This window comes from Drosophila innubila (genome assembly GCF_004354385.1).
Source record: "Drosophila innubila isolate TH190305 chromosome 2L unlocalized genomic scaffold, UK_Dinn_1.0 4_B_2L, whole genome shotgun sequence".
NCBI lineage: Eukaryota > Metazoa > Arthropoda > Insecta > Diptera > Drosophilidae > Drosophila > Drosophila innubila.
This window is the reverse complement of record NW_022995372.1, coordinates 6,776,420-6,799,114: the sequence shown is the minus strand read 5'-3', so window position 1 is coordinate 6,799,114 and position 22,695 is coordinate 6,776,420. Positions and strand designations below refer to the sequence as shown.

At 38.0% G+C, this 22,695-nt stretch overlaps 4 protein-coding genes across 8 annotated transcripts in view; 1 reads left to right on the top strand and 3 right to left on the bottom strand.

The window, feature by feature from the left end:
- The window catches only part of LOC117779518 (serine-rich adhesin for platelets), a 73,298-nt gene extending 61,552 nt beyond the window's left edge, over positions 1 to 11,746 (top strand). For 4 of the 5 annotated variants that reach the window (XM_034615737.1, XM_034615739.1, XM_034615741.1 and 1 more), the window contains 5 exons: positions 1,966 to 2,273; positions 2,773 to 2,973; positions 7,257 to 7,437; positions 7,545 to 8,223; positions 8,841 to 11,746. In XM_034615737.1, coding sequence (XP_034471628.1) covers positions 1,966 to 2,273; positions 2,773 to 2,973; positions 7,257 to 7,437; positions 7,545 to 8,223; positions 8,841 to 9,939 — 2,468 coding nt within the window. In that variant the 3' untranslated portion in view covers positions 9,940 to 11,746. The remainder of the gene's footprint in view (positions 1 to 1,965; positions 2,274 to 2,772; positions 2,974 to 7,256; positions 7,438 to 7,544; positions 8,224 to 8,840) is intronic. The other variant, XM_034615738.1, reaches the window with a different exon arrangement.
- Positions 11,747 to 12,024: 278 nt separating this feature from the next.
- Positions 12,025 to 15,468, bottom strand: LOC117779519 (medium-chain acyl-CoA ligase ACSF2, mitochondrial). Its single transcript, XM_034615743.1, has 3 exons — positions 15,228 to 15,468; positions 12,444 to 13,881; positions 12,025 to 12,377 (listed from the first exon to the last, which is right to left on the bottom strand). The coding sequence occupies exons 1-3, from the start codon at positions 15,299 to 15,301 to the stop codon at positions 12,111 to 12,113; spliced, it is 1,779 nt and encodes a 592-aa protein (XP_034471634.1). The 5' UTR covers positions 15,302 to 15,468; the 3' UTR covers positions 12,025 to 12,110.
- Positions 15,469 to 16,711: 1,243 nt separating this feature from the next.
- LOC117779745 (beta-Ala-His dipeptidase-like) lies at positions 16,712 to 18,373 on the bottom strand. The gene has a single exon (XM_034616043.1). It carries the CDS (start codon positions 18,371 to 18,373, stop codon positions 16,712 to 16,714), a length of 1,662 nt encoding a protein of 553 aa, XP_034471934.1.
- A 1,455-nt stretch (positions 18,374 to 19,828) lies between these two features.
- LOC117779744 (cytosolic non-specific dipeptidase-like) lies at positions 19,829 to 21,619 on the bottom strand. The gene has a single exon (XM_034616042.1). It carries the CDS (start codon positions 21,617 to 21,619, stop codon positions 19,829 to 19,831), a length of 1,791 nt encoding a protein of 596 aa, XP_034471933.1.
- Positions 21,620 to 22,695: the final 1,076 nt, after the last annotated feature.

Below are 22,695 nucleotides of genomic sequence, written 5' to 3'. Positions count from 1 at the left end.
AGGCAACAACAAATAAAAGAATAGCAAACTAGTGCCCACATTCAAGCGAATAACTACTGAGGTGGTCGGTTTGCCAGCCATAAAATGTTAAATTGCAGTTTCTCGCAGCGGGAACTTGTTGCCTTTTGCGAGATCCTGTCAGCAAGAACTTGTTCTCATTGCCAACTGATCGACAGATCCGTGAGAACGAAGATGCGTCCATTTACACACAGCTCTGTCAGAGTCTTGGCCTTGGTTAATTGAATGCGTATTAATGTCGTGTAACTAATGCCATTTAATTGCCTAATTGCCGACATTGCAGAGTCTCAGAGAGTCTCAGAAATCGACGTGTGCCAGACACACTCGCATAGCTAACAAACTCCTCTGGTCGTGTGGCATTGGAAGTTCCATTCCCAAATCGCTAATGAAAAACAATGCATCAGGTGTTGCTAGAGAAGGTTCTTATAATTGCTAATGGTTATTTTTGTACATTTGTTAAGCTGCAAAATATGATTATTGACTTGTAGGGAATTTCCTGCAATGGGATTTAGCAATCCTTGCGATTTACCAGCATCGAACAACTATTAAAATTATACTTCTGTTTGTTTAGGCAAAGAGAGAAGTGGAAAACTGTTTCTTAAGGTTTTCCGACTGTGCATTTAACTTGATTTTATTTATCTTTCTAATTACCAAAAATTAATTAGCATTCAAAGTAAAAGTTACAAATACAATTAAATTCAATAAATTAATTTAAATTAAATTAATATTTCTTTACAGTAAAAATTTGTTAATTTTTTTCCTCAATAAAAACATTGGTATTTCCCTTTATTAAAAGTTTGCTTCAAGCTTTAAATTGCTTAAATAATTATAATTGATTTAAATTGCAATTTTATATATCAACGTAAAAATAAAACTGGCTTTCAATTACTTAAAAAATTATAAAATTACTTATAAATTTATTAACCAAATAAAATCAATTTACCGTACCACTCGAACTAATTAATAACTACATCAATAAATAAATTATTTATGCGCCAACATCATTAACATTTCAATGAGACAATTATTTAAGCTCAATTCAATTTGAAATTAAAAATGTATTTTGAAATTGAGAAATCAATTTGGACAATCAACTGCAAATAAACCGTGAGTAGGAAATTGATTTATGTCGAGGAAGAAAAGCCGCAAAAAACAGCAACAAAATTGGCAGCAACAAGTGAGTGCATGTATTACAAGTACAGGTACAGCTACAGGTTGTACTGGTTGGCGTTGACAATTTTGTATATGCCACTTAGCTATAAATTGATGCGGCAACATAACCAAAGTCATTGATTATGGCGCGTGCTTGTAAGGAAATCGAATAAATTATGGTTAGACAGCGAAAGAGAGGGAGAGGGAGAGAAGTGGATTGATAGAAAAACAGACTGACGATCGATGGATCGATCATATCGGGTGGCTGAACTCGAACGCCTTTAGGTGGGAAGACACATCTCCTAATCAATCTCTCTCTCTCTCTCTCTGTCTATCTATTGACAAATTGTTGATCACGCATCCTCCTCTAATTGACAGCATTGCTGTTAGTAATTGATGAGGCTATAGGCCTCTGACCTGTCTGTGGGCGTGGCACAATCGCTACTTACACCTAACTTAAATGTAGAGTTAGTAATATCTGAAGATATTATTGTGTCTTTTATAAATACTTGTATTTGCTTTCCCTTTTTTTTGCTGTTTGTTTATTGTCGCTGTTGCTCTTTCTTTGTGGTGAGCTTCAGCAATTACTCATCTCTCAATCTTGAGACTTGGGACTCCAAGTAGCAAACTGAGCTGTGAGTTGAACTGACTCATCATTAGTTCATCGACGTGATTATCATTTGAGTAACGACAACTTTCGCCATGTCTATTATATAATATCTTAAATTATTTATATTTATAACACCCAACCTAATCTCTTAATCTCATCTCCTTTATTTATTTGATCATTTGCAGAATCGCTGCGTTCCGGCGTTGATCAAACGGAGTTGCAGGAGCTCAATGAACTCGGTCTTATTTTGTCCACGTCACGGGAATCGAAGCGTGCCTCGATCAGCAATGAATTGGGCTGCATTTGCGGTGCTGCGGACACCAACAGTTGCAACTGTGCCACAGAGAAGGCGCCAAAGGTGCAACGTTGTGGCAGCCACACACAGGAGTTAAGCAATTCCATTGAACCAAACCTAGAATTGAAATCAGCTGAAGAGGCAACAAATGGGGCCAATTTAAAGAATATAACAGCAACAATACCCAGTACAAATGAGGTAAGTAGGGTATAAGCATAAATGATAATATCTCTTTAATAATACTCATTAATTTATAAATGCATTAAAGTTGAAGTAATTAAGTACATTCTTAACTTTACCTAATTTTTTTATATTTATCTTTGAGATACAAAAAATTATTAAATACTAAAAATTAAATTAAAAACTTTGAAATTAAAAAAATTTTAATTTTAAACGATACAAAAATGTAAATGTGTGCTAAAAACATTATTGATCTAAATTTCAAAAAAATCAAGTTGTTTAAATAAGTTTTTTACCATATGTATTCTTGAATTTTTACTATTTTACATGTATGTAAATTTTTCTCATTATGATTATATGTATTTTTTTCTTATAAATAAATTTGTCTAAAATTGCACAAGCAACTAGCTTACATTTTTATAATATCTAATAGAAAAAATAGTAAAAAAAAATACATAAACTTCTAAGTAGAAAGTTGATATATTTTTAAATAATTTCCTTTTTCCTTTCCTTTAAGGAACTTCTTCAGGACACAACGCTTCCCAGCCAGGCTGAGGACATTGTCGCATGCAATCCCTCGCTCAAGTGCTACATGGATAATGGTTATCTGAACTATGAACGTTTGGGCAAGTGTCTGGAGGCCAGAAAACAGCAACAGGAGGAGAAGCAATGCCAGTTGATGGGACTCGCCATTGTTGTGCAGTTCATGTCCAAACAGGTGAGTTGAGAGTCGGAAAAGTGGCATCAAAAGTTGGACAGAGATGAATGGGCAGGGACTGACAAAAACAATGAGAAAGAGCGATAGATTGAAAGGAAACGAGGCGAAGGGTATAACAGAGGATTTGGGAAAACAGGCGCCAGGCAAAAGCAACAACCCGAAACACGGAATTTTCCCTGCAGTTTGTCAGACATTCTCGAAACTTTGTTCACTTCAGATTTATGCACTGCTGATTCCCTTTGTCTATGATCGGCCAGAGGTTTCCACTGCTCTAATAAAAGGCCAAAATCCATTGCCAGTTCAGGCCAGAAATTTGTCTTAAGCTCTGCTTAAATTTCAGCTAATTTTGTTTAATTGTTACAGTTTCGTTTAAGCCTCTCAATCCAGAAACTGAAACCATATCCGGGTCTAGTATTGTTTTGATATTAAGCCAGGACCACTTTATTTGTTTGCACTAATTAAAAACTGAACGTTTTGGCCTGACTAATTCAGCTGCTGCCTGTTTCTGTTCAAACTGAAATTTCTACAGCTGCTGCTTACCCTTTTGTTTAAACATTTTGGCAAAAGGGTGTGATCTGCTCTGCATTCAATTAATTGTTATCATTTTCAATGCCAAAGGATTTTCAAATGAAAATCTAACTCCCACATGTGTGAGTTTTAACAGTTTGTTCTGGCCAGCTTTAACAGCTCTATAAAACCAGTTAGTTGAGGTGCGAATATAATGAAATGTAATTTTCATTTCTGTTGGATTTAAAAGTAGAGCTACCTGACGGATTGGCCTGGCCAAATAACAAAAGTATAGGCTTTATATGAAATCTAATTGAAGCTGAACTCATTTTTCATACTCTTTCCTTTTTATAATATTTAGTACCGTTGAGTTCGACAGAGGGTCGACTTTGCCTCCTTAAGATTCATTTCGATCCTTTGAGTAGTTCCTGAGTCTAATAGCTTTAAGGTAGCTTAACTGACAATCAATTGTTAGATTGCCTTTAAAAAGTTCGATCCAAATATATTTTAAAAATTATTTACAACTAACAACCGTTCAAATATTTCCGCTAAACTATTCGACTCTTAAAAATAATTTATTTGCAATTTATTTGCTTAAATATAATATATTTCATTCTTTCAGTTCAACTTTCTGACTCAACTCCCATTGCATTTGTTTTGTTACCTTTTTCAGTTTTATACTCTAACTACCTGTCGCAACCCTGTCGAATATTTTCATTTGCCTGAGCTGTTTTGCAGCCATCAAATATCAATAACAAGATCATAAAAATAGGCGACAAATACATTATTTTGACATTTGCATCTTGATGAGATGAGTTGACATGTCATTAGAGTCCTATTCCCAGTTCTCTCCCCTTGTAAATCGATTTATGATGTTGTTTGTCTGCTGACTTTTAAACCGCAATATTTTTGCCGACAGGTAGATTGATGCAAGAGGAGACGATAGTTTAGAAAAATAAGTGTCTTTAGTTTTGATCGGAGGTCTTGACTCAAATGGATCATTAATATTTTTTCCAAATATTGTAAACCACAGTCTAAATATTAGAAGTTAGCTTCGTTATTCTACGCTACAATTTGTGATAAATAAAGATACTCTACCTTTATGGTCTCTTTTCGATCATTTCGCTACTTTTAGAAAACTGAAGAAAAAGAAAAGAAATCCCCTTTTAGCAGTGTCATAATTCCGTACATTGCACAATATTTGAGTTTTTTGAATATGCCGCAATGTTTGTGTAACTTGTTGCATGCGGTTTGTTGCACAAATGCCGTAAAGTATAAACATATTTAAATGCTTTATAAGTTTTCAATGGAATTTTAACATTTGCATAAATCGCTCTAGAGAAATTTTGTGTATTTCAAACAGTTTTTCCCACTAAAAGCCTAAACGTCTGCCGTTGTTGTCAAACATAAATATTTATTTAAATATGATCCAGCGAGATTTCACGATTCGGTGTGAAAACCAAGAAAACACACAAGCAAGGACGTTAGGGATAACACACAGACACACACACAATTACATACACTCAGTTGAAGAAGCGCGTTTTTATATTTTTATGGCTTGAAGTAAAGTGCGGACAGTTTGTCAATGCCACAGCTTTAAGATACTCTAGATATTCTACATACTCTTCTAAATAGACTGCAGTCTGTAGAGTCTGCAGTAGTCAAAGGAGTAAGTCCATGCGACTGGGCAAACGAGTGACACTTTAATTGTAGCTTCTACACAGGTAGTCAAGGATACAAAGGCAAGAAGACGACGATAAGGAGACGTAGACGTAGACAGACTCATGAAGGATATGCAGACACGTAATTACAATCAAAATGCAGACATTGATTATCTACTCTGTCGGACCATTATCTGTCAACTATCAATAATGTCGGACTGTCTAATTTGTGTTTGGCTTTAATATCGAGGTTTTAATCTTTTATTAAGCGACTGAGTCAGGGAATAAACTATAGATAAGTATAACATCAAATAGCCTGCTATTGATCTGAAATTGAAATTTAGAATCCTAGTAGATTGTGATAAAAATAACAGATTAATTATCTTTTATAGTCTACGAATCTTCTAAAACAAAATGAGATCTGAAGTCTGCGATTTTATGGAGAATTCTTGGGATTTATTGATAAAAAATAAGACTTTCTCTGTTAGAAAATCAATTTTCGGAGATAAACGAAATATCTACAGATTTCCTTTTTGAACAGACGATTAGTAAACAGTATACCAATCTATTAAAAATGAAAAATTTACTGCGACTTTGGAGAAGAATAGAAGATGAAGTCATCTTTGGTATCAAATAGTAATAGTCAGAAATTTGCACTTTAGATTTTTCAACTAATAAATATTTATTCAATTAACTAACTTAATTAATCATTAGAGATATAGTAATTCTGGATAATATTGGCACACAAACAAATTTCAATTTCTTATTATTTATTGTATGGATGTTTTACGTACTTTTTGGTTATAAGCAGGAAGATTTTGAGTAATTTGTAATTCATTTTTGTAATTATTTATTCTATAATCTCTGCAATAAGTTTAATTTTTAAGCATCAGTTAAGGCATTTTATTTAAAGTACGCGCTTTGCTCCGTTTAACCACTTGAAGCACAACTAAAAACACATTTTTTTTCTTAAAATTTCCTTGTGGAAATTGCAATTGGTTTTAGTTAATCAAATTTGTGACAAGTACTCGAAACGAAATGTATCACGGCACTCGAGTTGACGCCATGGATGAGACTTTCTTTCATTCCTTTCTACATTCCTTCCTTTCCTTTGGGAGGCGATCACACTTTGTTCGACACGGGTACACCCAAAATGTCTCAAGGAAGGAGAGAAAATTGAAGTGCATTCTGACACCCACAAAGGGACGCCCCAAAAGGATAAGAATGTGTGTTCAATCGATCAGCTGTGACCAATTTTCAAGTTGCAACCAAAACCACATGACGTTGAAGTTGTTGGAAAGATTAAACCATAGAGTTAAATCAGAGATACACCAAGTAATATTAACTTTTTCACTTGGGCGTTGACCAGTAGCCAAAAACGCCCTTCGGTCCACCAAGGGCCACACCCATTTTGCTTTTTGGTCTTTTTGCGTTAAAGGGAATGTAAAGTTCGAAATGTAAACCCTTTTTCCTAAATCTCAGATCTCTTGTAAATATTTTGCTCTCATATATATTTGGCAAATTTTCGACCTGCTTGCAACCACAATTTCTTGCCTGTTTCGAGGACTTTCTACCTGTTGGCCTATAAAAGCAGCTGAAGATCTTGCTGTTGTCATCAGTCTACTTCAAGTATTTGTCGTGTTCAACACGCACTCTGAAAATTTCGAAAAATGTTTGACAATTTTGTGTTTCCCAACGAAAATCTGTCCGCTGAAACGATGGACTTTGATTTGATCAGCTGGACAGTGCCCAACACCCCGACCAGCAATAGTTTTATGGATAATTTGACATACGATTCGCAGGTAAAATTAAGTGAATAGTTAGAAACGCGAGTGATATTTAAAGAAAAAAAGAAAGTGGAAGAAAAACAATTTTATAAAAATTAGAAATATTCATTAAAAACTGCTTATGTGATAGACAAATAGACAGAAATACCTCACGCTCCGCTTAATCCTTGACCAGTCAAGATGAATACGTGTGCATTGTGTGATCCCAAGTATTGCTCATTTTATGACCGAGAAAATTTTTCCATCGTTGTCATCCCTAAGGAAGCATTTCAGCCAGGTAGCAAAATTTAACTTTCTCTAATATTATTGTTGTTATTTCGCTTTGCAGATGGACAAATTGAGCTGCCAGGAGATGAAATCAACGACAACGTTGGCAGAAACGATTGCGTTGTTGCAACAGACGCAGCGAAGTTGCGACGAGTTGCGTCAACAGTTGCACGATAAGGATGTGGAATGGGCACAGCGCCAGCAGGAACAGGAGCATCTTAAACGCAGCGAATTGCAACAAGGTGAGTTTTTATTATAAAATAAAATTACAACTTCTTCAATAATAAAAACATAAATGTGAGATGACTTAAATTAACTTTAACCCCCTTCATTCTCTCTTTTTATTTAGCACAAGAAAAAGTGCAGGAGGTGCAAATGCTGGCAAAGGAGCGTTTCCGTGAGTTGGAATCCCAGCTGCTGGCCAAGGATGAGGAGAAGAAGCAGGCACTGCAATCGTATCACCAGGAAGTCGAACATCAGCTGCGCCACAAGCAGGAGCAGCTTCTGTTAGCCGAGCAACAAGTGTTGCAGTTGCAGACACGCATTCGGGGTCATGAGTCACAGGAGCAACAGCTGCGCGAGAAACTCACCAGGAGCGAGAACACACATGCCACTCGCCTCTCGACGGCCACACATCGCGAGGAGGAGGCGCTGGAACGTGTCAAGGAGCTGACCAAGGAGTTGCAGACACTGCGAGCCAGCACAGAGCTCAAGGAACGCGATCTACGTGATCGGCTGGCCTTGTCACAGGATGAGGTGAATGTGTTGAGAACTTCGTCACAGCGTCGCAGTCCCAGCAGCAGTTTGAACGACAGCAATGGAGAATTGTGCCGTCTCACCAACGAGGCAGAGAGTCTGCGTTGTGTCCTGGAGCTGAAGCAGGCCGAGATGTCAGCGTTGTCCAAACAAAATGCGGAATTGCAGCGGGAGAATGATGAGCAACGCAGTCTGGGCAATCGTTTAACTCTGCTCGAGGCACAGAATGAAATGTTGCGCACTGAGCTCGAGAGCAAGACCGAAAAGGAAAAGTAAGTTGAAAAAAAAATCCATCATTAAATCAGAGATCGCAAATTGAAGTTACTAAAACCTTAGAACTATTAAATTTAGCAACCTGTTAGTAACAGGACAAACTTTCATATTTAACTTCAAATTTAATTTAACTCCTATTTTTGATACATATTTAAAAAGATTCCAAATAATTATTAACTTAAATTTATTGTTGAAAACTCATAAAATAACTCTGATATTTCAAATTTTTACAATTAAAAATAAACTTAATAAACATATCAAAAACTACCAAATATGCAACAAAAAAAGCTAGATAATACCAACAATGGCAGAAAGACCAAAGAGAAAAATGATGAACGCTAAAATTAATTTTGAATTTTTTTAAATATTTTTATTTAAAGTTTTTGTTTTATCTTTTTTTTTTTTTTTGATATTCCCAATCTTAATAATAAATTTTCAATATAACAGCTTAATGATTTTTAAATAAAATATTTAATTTAACTCTTATCTCAAAAAAAAAAAATTATTAATTAACAGAAATTTAACAAATAATTCTTTTTATTTTTCAATTATTATTAAAGCGTTATTATCCATACTTTGCCTGCATTTAACTAATTTATTTCTTTGCTGCCCACAGGGACATCCAGCGACAAATGGAGGAGATGCAGAAGGCCTTCAATCACGAGAGCATCAAGAGGAAGCGTCTCACCTGCGACAAGGAGGAGCTGCAGTATCATCTGAAGCAACGCTCCGAGCAGTTGATATTGGTGCAGGCGCAGTTGCACGAGTTATCCAACAGTTCGCAGGATAATTCCTTCAGTCACCACCACACCACCTACAATCGCAGCATTTCAATGCGTGCCTCTTTGGAGGCCAACCATACATCGCTCAACACATCGCCGCCCGCCTCGCCCGTCATCAAGGGTGTCATCGAACGCAATGATTCCGTCAGTTGGGTGCTCGACATGGACGATGAGACGCCTCAGGTGGCTGCCTCGAAGCTGGTACGACGTGCCGGCTCCCTGAGGAACACCAGTGAACGAAGTCCAACCCAGCGACGTCAGCTGTCGCAGAGTGCGAGCAATGGACATGGAAATGGTCACAGCACTGGACCCAATCCTCTGTCGCAGAGCATGTCGGCCACGGCATTGATCCGTGGCAGCAGCCAGGTCAATGAGCCCGAGTCACCACGCCCACTGTGCCGTGCCCGCTCCCAATCCGTGTGCAACAACAAGGAGCGAACATTGGAGCGACCTCAAGGGCAGCGACAGCGTCAGAGCTGCGATGCAGCAGCCGGATTGGAGACGAATCTCTCCGACTGGAGTGTGGATGAGTTGAGAGCCAGTTCGCCGCACCCGTTGCCACCTCCAGTTCTGGCCGAGATGCGTCCACGCTGCTCCACGATGAAGCTCATGACCTGCGATGCGTATCCAAAGGCGCTCAAGAAATTCCAGGAGATACAGGAGTCCGCTGGCGAGGCCATGGTATCCGGTGCCAACTCTGAGGATGAGAGCTGCTCAGCCTCATCGGAGGACATGCGCAGCTCATCCGCATCCAGCACAACTTCAGCTGCAGGCTGCTCGCTCTCCAAGCGACAAAAGCACCCCTCACGCTTGTCCATCGAGGAGGCGTTGATGTTGGAGCAGGTGAATAGCCTGAATGGTACGCCCATGGAGGTGAGCTGGTCGGAGGATGCAGCTGATGCCGATGCCGCCGAGGGGCATAGCATCGCATGACAGCCACAAGCATTGGGGGGAGTGGGAGTGGGAGTGGGATACGAGGAGAGAGCCGTCATCGAGCAGATTGCCGAGGCAGCCGAAGAGGCTTATGAAATGGATGCCGATGCACAGCAGGAGGAGTTAATTGTGGGCGGTGATGAACACGATAATGATGTTGATGATTTCGATGTAGATGATGATAATGATAATGATGATGATGATGATGATGATAGCTTTTAAAGCAGGCGCATATAGATTGTAGAACAATTCAATGAGCATCATTTAACTAAAGCAAAGCTTGGCGCAAACATAAAAATAAAACAAACAATTGAAAAAAATGAGTCAAGAAAAACAAAGTGATTGAAATAATATAATACAGATAAAAATATAAAAAGCTGGATAAATCATACAATGTAATTACAAATTTCAAATGAACAATGTTTTATGTAAATAAGTGCATTTAGAGTGCGATGAAAGCGAGAGGCAACAATATTTGTTTATTTTTTGGATAAACGAAAAAAATTAAAAGAATTTAAATATAGCAAAAATAGGAAGAACATATTTTATGCAGACACTTAAACACACACACACACACATACACACATACAGTAAGCGGATCCGTCACAGTCTAACGAGAACTTTGGGTTGATTAACAAAAGTGTTATACGATTAATACGAAATAAATGCGACTCAGTGAATAATCAAAATGAGTATAAGTGTATAACAAAGAGTAGCAGTATATAACAGTAGTAGAATAACAGTAGTCGAACTCTTCAACAACTACACGTTTCAACGCAAATACGATAATACTTATATGTTATGGTTAGGCATTTAGCTCAAGCAGTATAATTATACAAATATATATTTGCATAAAACTTATAACTATACAATACAAAAGTTTATACACATATTATTATTATATTCTAACCGCAAAAAAAAAACCACTCGAGATATCGTCTATCGTATATCGTAAATTATATAATATGTAATGTATTATACCCCCTTATCGTCAATCGAAGAACCCAAAATTCCCACTAAGCTCAACGGATAGAACAGATTTGAAATATGTTAAGAACTAGAAAGAAAAGCTAAAAAATGAAAGAAAAAAAAAGAGAAAACTCACTTGATGTCCTTAGCCCTATGTTGCCCCTTGCTTTAAGGTGGTGACACACTCCCACAAGTAAAATTGAAATTGTAAAATTTACAAATTGAGAATGTACGGATTTAAGAATTAAATCCGAACTTAAGCTTTAATTTTTTGCGCGTGTTGTGGAATATTTGAGCATTATTTATTATTTAGTTTTTAGGATCAGCTTAATGATCATCTATTATTAATTCTTAAACATATATATATATATAGTATACTTATACTTGGCCTTGTTTATAGCCTATATGTATATTAGTTTTTAACTTAGCATTTAGTTATATTTACGTTTTTAATTTGTTATCATTGATTGTATTCTTATTTATGTTTGTAACTGTAACTATAAATGTATCTAATTATTGCAAGTCTTATATGTATAAGCTAAAAGGATACGCAAAAGTTTATAACACGCAGCATTGTCATTAATTTTTAAGTAAGATACGAATACTATGTTAATTTTATGTCTGAGCCCAGCATCATAATAAGCAGCAACAACAACAGCAACAACTGATCCTAATTTCTGTGCATACTTATAAATGAAGAAAAAATAAAACAAATGGAAAAAAAACTACGATTATAATATAACAGTATCACACAAATTGCTACGGAAAAAAAACCTACAAATATTTTTTGCTAAATAATTTCAAGACCTAAAATAAAATCGTAATTGTTTCAACAAAAGTATTAAAGTATTAAAGTGTTTTGTTTTAAAGCTGTGGGAATAATCATTATTCCATGTGGTTCTGTCACAATGAAACTAACAGGACTACAAATATAATATTTCATCGTTATTAAATCTCTTAAAAATTCAATTTAAGCATTTTTTTTGTAAAGAAACCTGAACCGATATTTGTCTCTATTTGATTTCCTGCTTTAAATATAATATCCTGTTGCAAAAAATGACTGCAATTCTATAAAATTGCTACGAGATATAAGGTAGGATAATAATAACATCTAGATTACAAGGATAATAATAAAAAATTTATTGTTCTATTTTAGAGGGTAGTTAAAACCTTTACAATTTCGAGTACTACACATTTAATACTTAAGCACGGATAGCCTCTTGTTCCTTCTTCATTTTCAAACCGCTCCTAAACTTCTCGAGAAGCTTGAATTTCTGTATTTTGCCGGAAGTTGTCTTGGGGAATGCATCAGTGACCTCCACATACTGGGGCACCTTGAAGTGGGCCAGTTTACCTTTGCTGTAGGCACGGACGGTCTCGCTGGTGAATGTCTTGGGATCAACGCCGCTCTGGAGGCGCACAAAGGCGCAGACTTCCTCACCCAGGCGATCGTTGGGAACGCCAATGACCTGGAGAGGGAGTAAGGAGAGGTGCTATATACTTAATCCAGGGAATCTTTTGTGGGAGATACCTACATGAGCCTCGACCACCTGTGGATGGCCGTTCAAAAAGTCTTCGATCTCTCTGGGGAATATATTCTCTCCGCCTCGAATGATCATCTCCTTGAGGCGTCCTACGATGCGTCCATATCCATCGGCATCGATAACAAACTGATCGCCCGTGTGAAGCCAATTATCGGTACTGAGAATCTCCTCAGTCTTCGCCTGATCCTTGTAATAGCCCGCCATGGTCAGATAACCACGCACACAGAGTTCACCCGGTTGGCCAAAGGGCACGAGACGACCCTTGGCATCGATAATCTTCGCCTCAATGTGATCGGTAAGGTATCCCACGCTGTCCAGGACACGATTCTCGTGCTCGCCAGGCACTGATTGAAAGATGACAGCAGTTGATTCGGTCAGTCCATAGACGCTGTGCATCTTCTCAACGCCGAGCACCTCCTTGACATCCAGGATGAGCTGTGGTGCAACCACCGCACCACCTGTTATTGCCTTCTTAATCTTTCCCAGAGGGATCCGCAGTTCCCGTTGAGCTTCAACGAGATCCACATACATTGTGGGTGTTCCATGTATTACAGTGCATTTTTCATTGACAATGGCGTGCAGGGAATCCTTGGGACTGAATCCAGGAGAAGGCAGGACCAGAGTGGCACCCTTGGCCAGAGACGCCATGATTGTGATGCTCACGCCAAAGGCATGGAAGAGGGGAACCTGGACACAGATTCTTTCGCCTTCCAGCTCGTTGCGGTCACCCACATGGATGCCATTGTTGACGATGTTGTAGTGGGAGAGCACAGCCGCCTTTGGGTTCCCAGTGGTGCCCGAGGTGAACTGGATGTTGCAGGGATTCTCCGGGCAAATCTCCCGCTGCAGTTTATAAATCTCCGCCTGCTCCGTCGCATTGCTCAGATCGAGGATCTCGTCGAACCGGAAGGCACCTTTGAGACTCTCCTGGCTGTTAATGATGATCGATCGGAGATGCGGAAACTTTTCGCTCTTTATCTTGCCCGGTTCCGAGTGGGCAACTTCCGGGCATATGTCACGTAGAATCTCGTAGTATTTTGTTGTCCTAAATGTCTCGGGTGCCACAATTGCCTTCATGTCCGCCTTGTTCAGGCAATAGGCCAACTCGGGTCCCTGGAGTGCCGGATTAATGCCCACCGATGTGAGGCCCGCCCGTGCCGCCCCCATCATGGTCAGGTACCAGTGCATATAGTTGGGCGCCCAGATGCCAATGGCATCTCCCGTCTCCAGTCCCAGCTTACGGAATCCCGCCGCCAACCGATCCACTTCCCTTAACAAATCACGGAACGTGTATCGCTTGGCCTCGTGACACGAAACTATCGCTTCGGTGCTGCCAAACTTGGAGGCTGCCAGCTCGAGCTGTTGTCCCACATTGCGGTACACAAGCGGCTCCTTCCCTATGTTGTGTATGTAACTCGATGTGGCAACGCTGCAAGAGAGAGAATTACCATTACAGTTATTAATACAACATCAGTTGTGAGTGGTCTAAGTAGAATCTAAGAAAGACTGAGCAAAAGAGAGCTGCTCCTCACTTTGATTGAACACAGTGGAGCCTATGAATGTATACGTGAGGGAGAAGGAGAGCGCTAACATGATCAAGTTCAAGAGAGCGCGCTTATGAGTACTTTTCATGTACAGTGGGCCTCAGTTGCTAAAGTAAAACAGACCTAAAATTGTGACAAAATTTAGAGGCGATTTTTGACGATTTTTCTAACATATAGAATTTGAAATTTTGCTTGTATTTTTTTTAGTTTCGAATTCAAATATGTTTAATTGTCTTTTAAAAGTGATCCCCTTTATTTAATCTAATTTATATCTAAAAATGTGAAATGAATTATAATCTTTTCGTAAAAATGAAGAACTGTTTAATTTGAAATTAATTCGCGAAATGAAAGTTTAATATTGATAGTATCGATTATAAACGAAACTTAACGAATTTGGTTTGTGTCTTGGCTGGAACGACTGCTGCTGCTAAGCACAGAAAAGCTTTCAATGCTTTCGCCAAAAATAATTATTACTCCTAATTTGCGCTCTGTTTGTGTTTGCAGTTGTTATTGTTATTGTTATTGTTTTTTCGATAGTAAACATGCTACGTGATGAATTAAACGATGAGCTTGTTTGTAATTTTAATAGCAATTAACTTACGTGAATTGCTTTTCTTATCAAAACAATTGCATATACATATATATATGTAATCAATAATTTGTATTATTGATTATGTGCTTAGACAGTGCAAATTTGTCTGCTAAGTGGCAGACTTCAAGCACTTTGGCAGTTTTAAGGCTAATATTAATTGTCACTTGTTGGTGGAAAATTTTAACGTTCAACAAGTGTATTTTTATATTCTGCGTAGTTATATTTAACAACTGCTCCTAATTATTTTACTAGTTCTAATCAGAGACTAATGCTTGTAGCTTAGGAAGATAACTACTTTGTGTACAAAATAGTAAAAGTGAAAGTTTGGTAACACGAAATTCTAATACCCTTAGAGTTTAATAATGCGATGAGATTAAGTTAATATCTGATAAAAATTAAGCTGTCAATTTTTATTATGTTTTCAGCTTGAGAAAATAAAAATGTCCAAAATTAGAATTATTACATCATTGCGTAACTATTGCGACGCGGTGAAGCTGATGTGAAAACAGCAATAACAATCATACAATCTGGCCAAAAGGCGCTATTCACAATTAAATGCCTACATACTAATTAGATCATTCGCATGAATTAACTAATTTATGATTTCTTTCTCATTTTAGACTGTTTTCTTAAACTTACCAACGCAATGCCTTTTGGGCAACTTGTTGCCTTAACAAATGCCTAGATAAAATTTGTAACTTCTTGTTGAACATTTTAGCACACAGTTGTCGCAACTTATGAATTATTATAGTATATGCACATTACTTTTTCAAGTGCAACAGGTAAATATATATACATAAATTAAAAATATAGTATATTAATGCACTTTGAATTTATAAGGAAACAGTACGAGAATTCACACGTCCACAATTCGCCGCGGTCAAACGCGCACTGAGCAAGGCGATTTCTAATCGCAGTCGGCATTGTCTCGACACCGACACACCGAAAATACAAGGCGAAATCGGAAAGGGAAGGGCGGAAAGAGAGGCAGTCAAAGCGTCTGGTTGTTATCTACATAAACACACACGCTCACATACAAGATCTGTGCATTTGTCGTTGCTTTAGTTGCGCGTTCTCTCGATCTTCGTGCTTGTCGCTTTTTGTTTTGTTCATTATCATCGCATCTTTTTTGTTTTCTATTTTCTATACCATCGACACGTGTTGCTCACGAGCAGTTTATGTATTTGTTTGCTTTTGCTTTTGTGTTTGTAGCTGTGTTTTGGTTTTGCTTTGCTATCGTACGCATGTTTATATTTAACCGGCATTTGGCACTGGTCTGTTTTTTATTTCCCTCTCCGTAGCCGCTTTGTGGTTCGCGCTTTTAAAAGCTTTTTTCGTCCATTTCAAAATTGCTGCTTAAAGTCTAATTGAAGAAGTCGAATTACGATTTGTTTTGAATAAATAATGAACAAAAAATATTGACCCTCAAACTATTATTAAGTTTTTTAAGATAAAGAAATAATAATAAAACTGTAAGCTTCAATATTTTATATATTTTCTTTTACGATTTAGCCTTGTTTTAATTGTTTAAAATTTTTGATGGGATAATATTGAATCTTCCAATTCTGATGCAGATTTAATATTGAATCGAAATAAATAATGAAATCGGCCAAGATTTTGCAATGTCATTAGAATTAAAAAAATTTTAACTGATGTAAAGGCTAAAAATATTAAAAATTTGTTAACTAATTTAAAATGTACAAATTAACAAAATATACACAAATGAAAAATCAATTAATATACCTACATACATATGTATATAAAAAGAATAAAATAAAAACTATTTGTAGAACTTATCGCAACTCTTTTTTTATTTTTGAAATGTTGATCGCACCTCATGCTGTTAATTTTACCAATTATCGTATGATGATGTCTGTATATAGTCTACATTTTGTGGAAACTTTTCTAACAGTTCTTTGATAGATTCGCCAGACTGGCGACTAAATAAACAAGTTGAACTTCTTATCAATTTAAAGTCATTAGCCTTATAATCATACAAATTTATTAGATTTTTGTCGCGTGTTTTTGCTTTATCAGTACATACAATTAAAAACTGTTTATTTTGCTCGCACCTCAAACTGACGAGCCAAACAAAAAAGATGTTAAACCAATTAACCATTGAATCAGAGTGTGTCATCAGCTTTATCCTTGCCCAGGAGAATGTTCTTTACGTTGGGCAATGCATCATCAACGGGTTTCGTTCGATCGATCTCCTTCTCGTCGATTTCATAGAGGACATGAGTGTTATGCGGTCGTGGCTCCATCATGCGTATAAAGTCCGTGTCCGTTGATTTGCCTTTCTCAAAGCAGAAGTCCGGAATTTCCGTGCATTTGCATTCGGACGGAACGAGAGCAACTTCAAAGAGGAATGTCGTGAATAATTCGAGATTCTTGAGATATTCATCCTTGGTGAAGCTCTCGTTCACCTGATTGGGTTGCACGTGTACCGAGCAGAAGGGTAACCCAACAACTTGCACGTTTGACATGCAATACCGTCGCAGCTCATTCATAATGGGCATACAGACATTAACGGTTGCTGGAATGGCTGCCCTGACATTGTAGACACTCTCGTAGGCCCGACAGGCAGCCAGATTGAAGGGAGCATTCCTTGCCTCATTCAGGGGCGACAACTGATCCACGACTCTCAAGTACGCACGATGTTTGCACTTCAATCGGATATAGGCCTGATCCAGATGATCTCTGACCACAAAACTGGCATACTTAATGCTCTGATCGGGCACGAGTTTTACTGAGAATCTGGCCACGATTTGTGTGGGCATATTGAAGTCCCTATGGCTGACAGTATGACTTTGTACCACGCTGTGAAATGACAGACTTGGCATGCACCACCTGTTCTTCAGGAACTCAGGCTGTGACCGCTCGTGGGGTATACCCTGGGCTCCCGTTATTTCCTTATACTCCTGAACACCAACCTCAGCCTTACAGAATATATCCCAGTCATGCTGTGTCACGGGCAACACATGTCTCTTCAATCCCTCCACCAACAAGCCCTTCTTCGTATCCGTCAGCGTGTTCATCAGCAAACATAGCTCAGCCATGGGATCGCGATCTGGTTTACATCCACAGTTTGCCTCTATATCAGAATCCTTTGATTTCCTTCCACGATTCGCTTTCACCTCCAGCTCAAAGTAAACGTAACCACTGTGACTTGTGGTGAGCATGGGAACCTTTTCGGCAATCCAGAGATTTGTGCGACCAACCAACAGATCAACCGACCTGAAAAAATCCTTTCGACTGCCAATGAGATCCCTCAATGTCTGAGTACCCGAAGACTTATCGCTATCGATGATTATTTTTATGTTAACTGGCAGATCTCCGGTTTTCGAGAACCACGCATCGATTGCTTGAATCCAACAAAGTATCGGACCCTTTGAGCTGGTCAAACCACGGCCATATAACATTCCCTTCACTTCGGTTAACTGGAATGGTGGATGCAACCAGGGATCCATTTCTCCCACAGGTGGCACGTCCACATGGCCGTAGATGAGCATCACATTCTTGGCTGGAGTTGAAAAGTAGCTGGCAAAGATCACATAATGCGTTGCTTGATCCTCCTTCGCCTTAATCTCCACAAGCTCTACATCGAATTCCAGTTCAGTTAATCTCTCTGCCAAGCGATTGATAATCTGTTTGTTTTGTTGTTCAAACTTTGGATCGTTTGGAATGCTCTGGATCTTCAACATACTGTCGAGTTCACTTAAATGATCATCGGCTCTCATATACAAATGATCTTGCACGTCATCAAGCTCCGTTTGATTTACCATAATCCTCTGATCATGCGCATAATCTCTGATGCAATAATCTCGCAAGCAATCACATCTATCTAGGGCTGATTGATCTATGAATACCCCACAGCAGTTCCTTTCGCCCCAGCAAATCATTTTGAGCCTTTTATTTGCTTACGTTTTACAATCATAAAATGCGATAATTCAATTGTTTGAATTTTGATTTTTTTTCGAAACTTAAAATCCTACAAACCAAATACAAATTATTAGACATATCAAACACATCATATAACGTTTGAAAGCACTCTATACGAATTATTACGATTTAACAAACTGAAGCTATGTGATTACCTAGCTTAAGAAATAATAATTTTGAAATAATAATTTTATTCATAACTTTGGTAAGCTATTACTCCTGATGCACTTGTCCGATTTTGCTGCGGATAAGTGATATTATAGATAATATTCAAATATAACGTTAATGACCATAATAACTGTATTATCTCAAAAACTGTGCGATTTGCGGGGGCGGAAGGGGGGTGGCAAAAATTTAAAACAAACTTGACCTATAGAGATCTGTGTGCCAAATTTGGTATATCTATCTCTTATAGTCTCTAAGACATGGCTATATTGACTTGGCTGTTGATGCAGATCAAGAATATATATACTTTATGGGGTCGAAGAATCCTCCTTCTCCCTGTAACATACATAACAACGAACACAATATACCCTTTTACTTACTTTTTAGCCTGTTGAACTTTTTTGTGACAATTTTCAACCCAAAATGTAAACATTGTAGTATAATGAAACGTTCCTTTCTTTATTTTATGTTGCCTTTAACAATCACTTTGATGTCCGAGTCTAGCTCCCCTTTCTTAATATCTGATTAAAATCGCATAAAGCTAACTGAAATTTTAGACATACATACAATGTCATTAGAATTAAAAAATTTTTAACTGATGTAAAGGCTAAAAATATTAAAAATTTGTTAACTAATTTAAAATGTACAAATTAACTAAATATACACAAATGAAAAATCAATCATCATCGGAAGGGGGGTGGCAAAAATTTAAAACAAACTTGACCTATAGAGATCTGTGTGCCAAATTTGGTATCTCTATCTCTTATAGTCTCTAAGACATGGCTATATTGACTTGGCTGTTGATGCAGATCAAGAATATATATACTTTATGGGGTCGAAGAATCCTCCTTCTCACTGTTGCATACATTCCAACGAACACAATATACCCTTTTACTTACTTTTTAGCCTGTTGAACTTTTTTTGTGAAAATTTTCAACTCAAAATGTAAACATTGTAGTATAATGAAACGTTCCTTTCTTTATTTTATGTTGCCTTTAACAATCACTTTTATGTCCGATTCTAGCTCCCCTTTCTTAATATCTGATTAAAATCGCATAAAGATAACTGAAATTTTAGACATACATTAAGAAAAAGGTGCTATCTATTAGTCTTTAGGTATGTTTTCCAGAATATTACGGCTTGGGCAAAGGGTTGGGAGTGCGATTGGGCTCCAGCTTCTTCATTATCTTCTTGTAATTAAATGGCATGCATAAATAGTCCCTGAAATTCTTCTTCCTTCGATGATTGTGGAGTGACTTTCCGTGAGCCAGTTCGGATAATTGGATCCGCTTGGCAGTCTCCTTAACCTCATCCTCTCTTAAGGCGGCCAATCGCTCAGCCCGGCCCTTCAATTGGCAGTACTCTAAGATGACTCCACACTTGCATCTAACTGGTAGGGTTGAAATCTCATAGAGAAGAGAGGCACACACTTTGCTATGGCGCATGAAGAGATCCTCTTCAATGGATTCGTTCTCCTGATAATGACGATCCGCTCGCAACCCGTAGGGAAGGAGGATGATGGGTTTGTTCAGCATCTTCCTAAACACACTGGCAATGGGCAGACAGATGGAAATTCCGGCGGAGGCAATGGGTTCCTTTTGAAAAACATCGCCAACAGCTCGACTGACCACCTTGGTGATCTTGGAGGATGTCGACCAGGACGTGGGCTCACAGGTATCCAGCAGTTTAATGGTCAAATGAGTGCCCATCTCGAGCTCGTGATGCATATTCACAAGATACTCCTTGACTACGTCGTGGACATGTGCCAATTCCTGATCGGGAACCATTTTAATGGAGAACTTGCCCATGATTAGCATGGGAAGGGTTTGACTGCATTCTTTTCGATTGTCGCTGCCTTCGATTCCATGCATGGTCAGAGTCGGTTTGCACCAACGATTCTGCAGGAGATCCACCTTGTTGCCCTCATATCTCAGACGCCGGATCCCCAGTTGATCCATGTACTTGTAGGTACTAAAGTCAGCCGTCTGAAGTAGATGCCACTCTTCAACTGTGAGACGTTTAACCATGTGATCAATACGGGGTACATTAATCTCGTGGTTTGAATTCACTAGACTGTTCATCAGGTGACAAATGTCTGTCATGGGTTCAAAGACAAGACCTCCGGCTAAGCCGCTTTCCAAACTCTTGTTGGCACCGCGAACCTCGAGGCCAAAGTGTGCCCAGCCCGTGAGTCCACAGGCGATCAACGGACGATCAGAATTAAGCCAAGAGTTTGTGTCGAAGATCATGTAGTCGACGTCCAGAAAGAAATCACTTCGGACCTGTAGATAATGCTGCAATCCCTCGCTACCCACCTCATGCAGCATATCAACAATGAACTTGATATTTATTGGCAGATCCTCGTTGATCTTGAGCCAACATTCGATGGCCTGAAGCCAACCCACAACCATTCCCTTCCCACTGGTCACACCTCGTCCATAGATAAGTCCATCCCGGGTATTCAGCTCAAAGGGATCGTTGAACCAACAGTCTCTTTCAGCAGGAACCACATCTATATGTGCATATACCATCACCGTGGTCTTTGTGGGCGAGGAGAAGTAATTGGCAAATAGAACCTTTTGTTGAGGCTCCACAAAGCAAGTGTGAGGCTCATTATCTATCGGATATAGATGTGTTTTGAAATGCAATGCCGCCAATCGATTTGCCATCCATTCCAAGGCCATACAGCCATATTTCAGATGCTCTGGTTCCACGGAGATCGTTTTCATCTTTACCAGCTCCCCAAGATCCGCAATTGCCTCATCCACCTGATTGTCAATGCACTTATGGACCTCGAACAACTTCATCTCCGTGTCCAATCGCTCTTCAGATGTTACATCCCTATTGATGTGTCGCATCCTGCAGCTCTTGCATTCACATTTTTCCGATGGCTCATAGTCATAACGATCCTCGATGCTTTTCATTGATACTTGTGATCGTCCTGGCCTACCCTGACTCCTCCTCGACTGAAAACTATCTGTAGTCCTGCGAGTGTTTCGCAATGTCGCGGTTTCGTTTGATAATTTCATTCTGACTTTTTATTCGATTTTTTTATTATTTACTATAAATTTTAGACAACTTTTGCATTAAAAGCATTAACAAAGCAAGTAATAATGCTCTATTAGAGAGTGCTCGATTATCACTTACCCAACTCTGGAATATTCCATTAAATATCCTTTTTATTATGATGCTTCCTCTTCCATCCGCTCTTTACTCTGTAGTTCTTATTATTCAATTACTACACAGAAAAAAAATCTATTCTAAAAATCAAGTCTGAAAAGCTTGAATTTTTTAAGTATGTGTTTGGGATATAATTGTTAAATTAATATAATACCTTGATAAATAAACAACGATATAAAAAAAATCAACATAAATAAAGTTAAAGAAACTTTAATTATTAAATTATTTGATCTAACTGAAATAAAAATTTTACAGAACCCCAAAAATGAACATATTGTTGAAAAAATCGGGCTTGATTTATGTATTTTGTACTTGGTTTAAAAGAATCCGGGATTACCCTATTCTTTTCCTGGATTTTAGCCCGGTATCCCGGATTTTTTTTCTGTGTACTTGTTAATTATAATAACAAATATTATATTTTACATATGTGTATATCTAAGCTATATTTTATCTCTTTCAAAATATTCTTGTAAGTGTTTTTCTATATTTTGTTTTGCACTAATTATAATAGATGCAGGGAATTATTTACTATTTGACACCCTTAAGTCAAAGGATATTTAATTATAGGGCATTAGAAAATCATTTAATTTTCATTCCTCTTTTTCTAATGAGTAGGTAAAATATTAGTCTATCCGTATGAACTCTTGGACTTCAAGAATCATAGCAAATTCCCAACTCAAGCCCATCTCTAAGCTCAGTAACTTGACGAAACTTCCGAGTTCTCTTTGTGGATAATTTCGCGCCAAAAAACTGTGTCAGTTCTGTTCAGAGTGTTGGAATCAACAATTGTAAACAAACGCGTGCGCCTCAGAGGAGGACG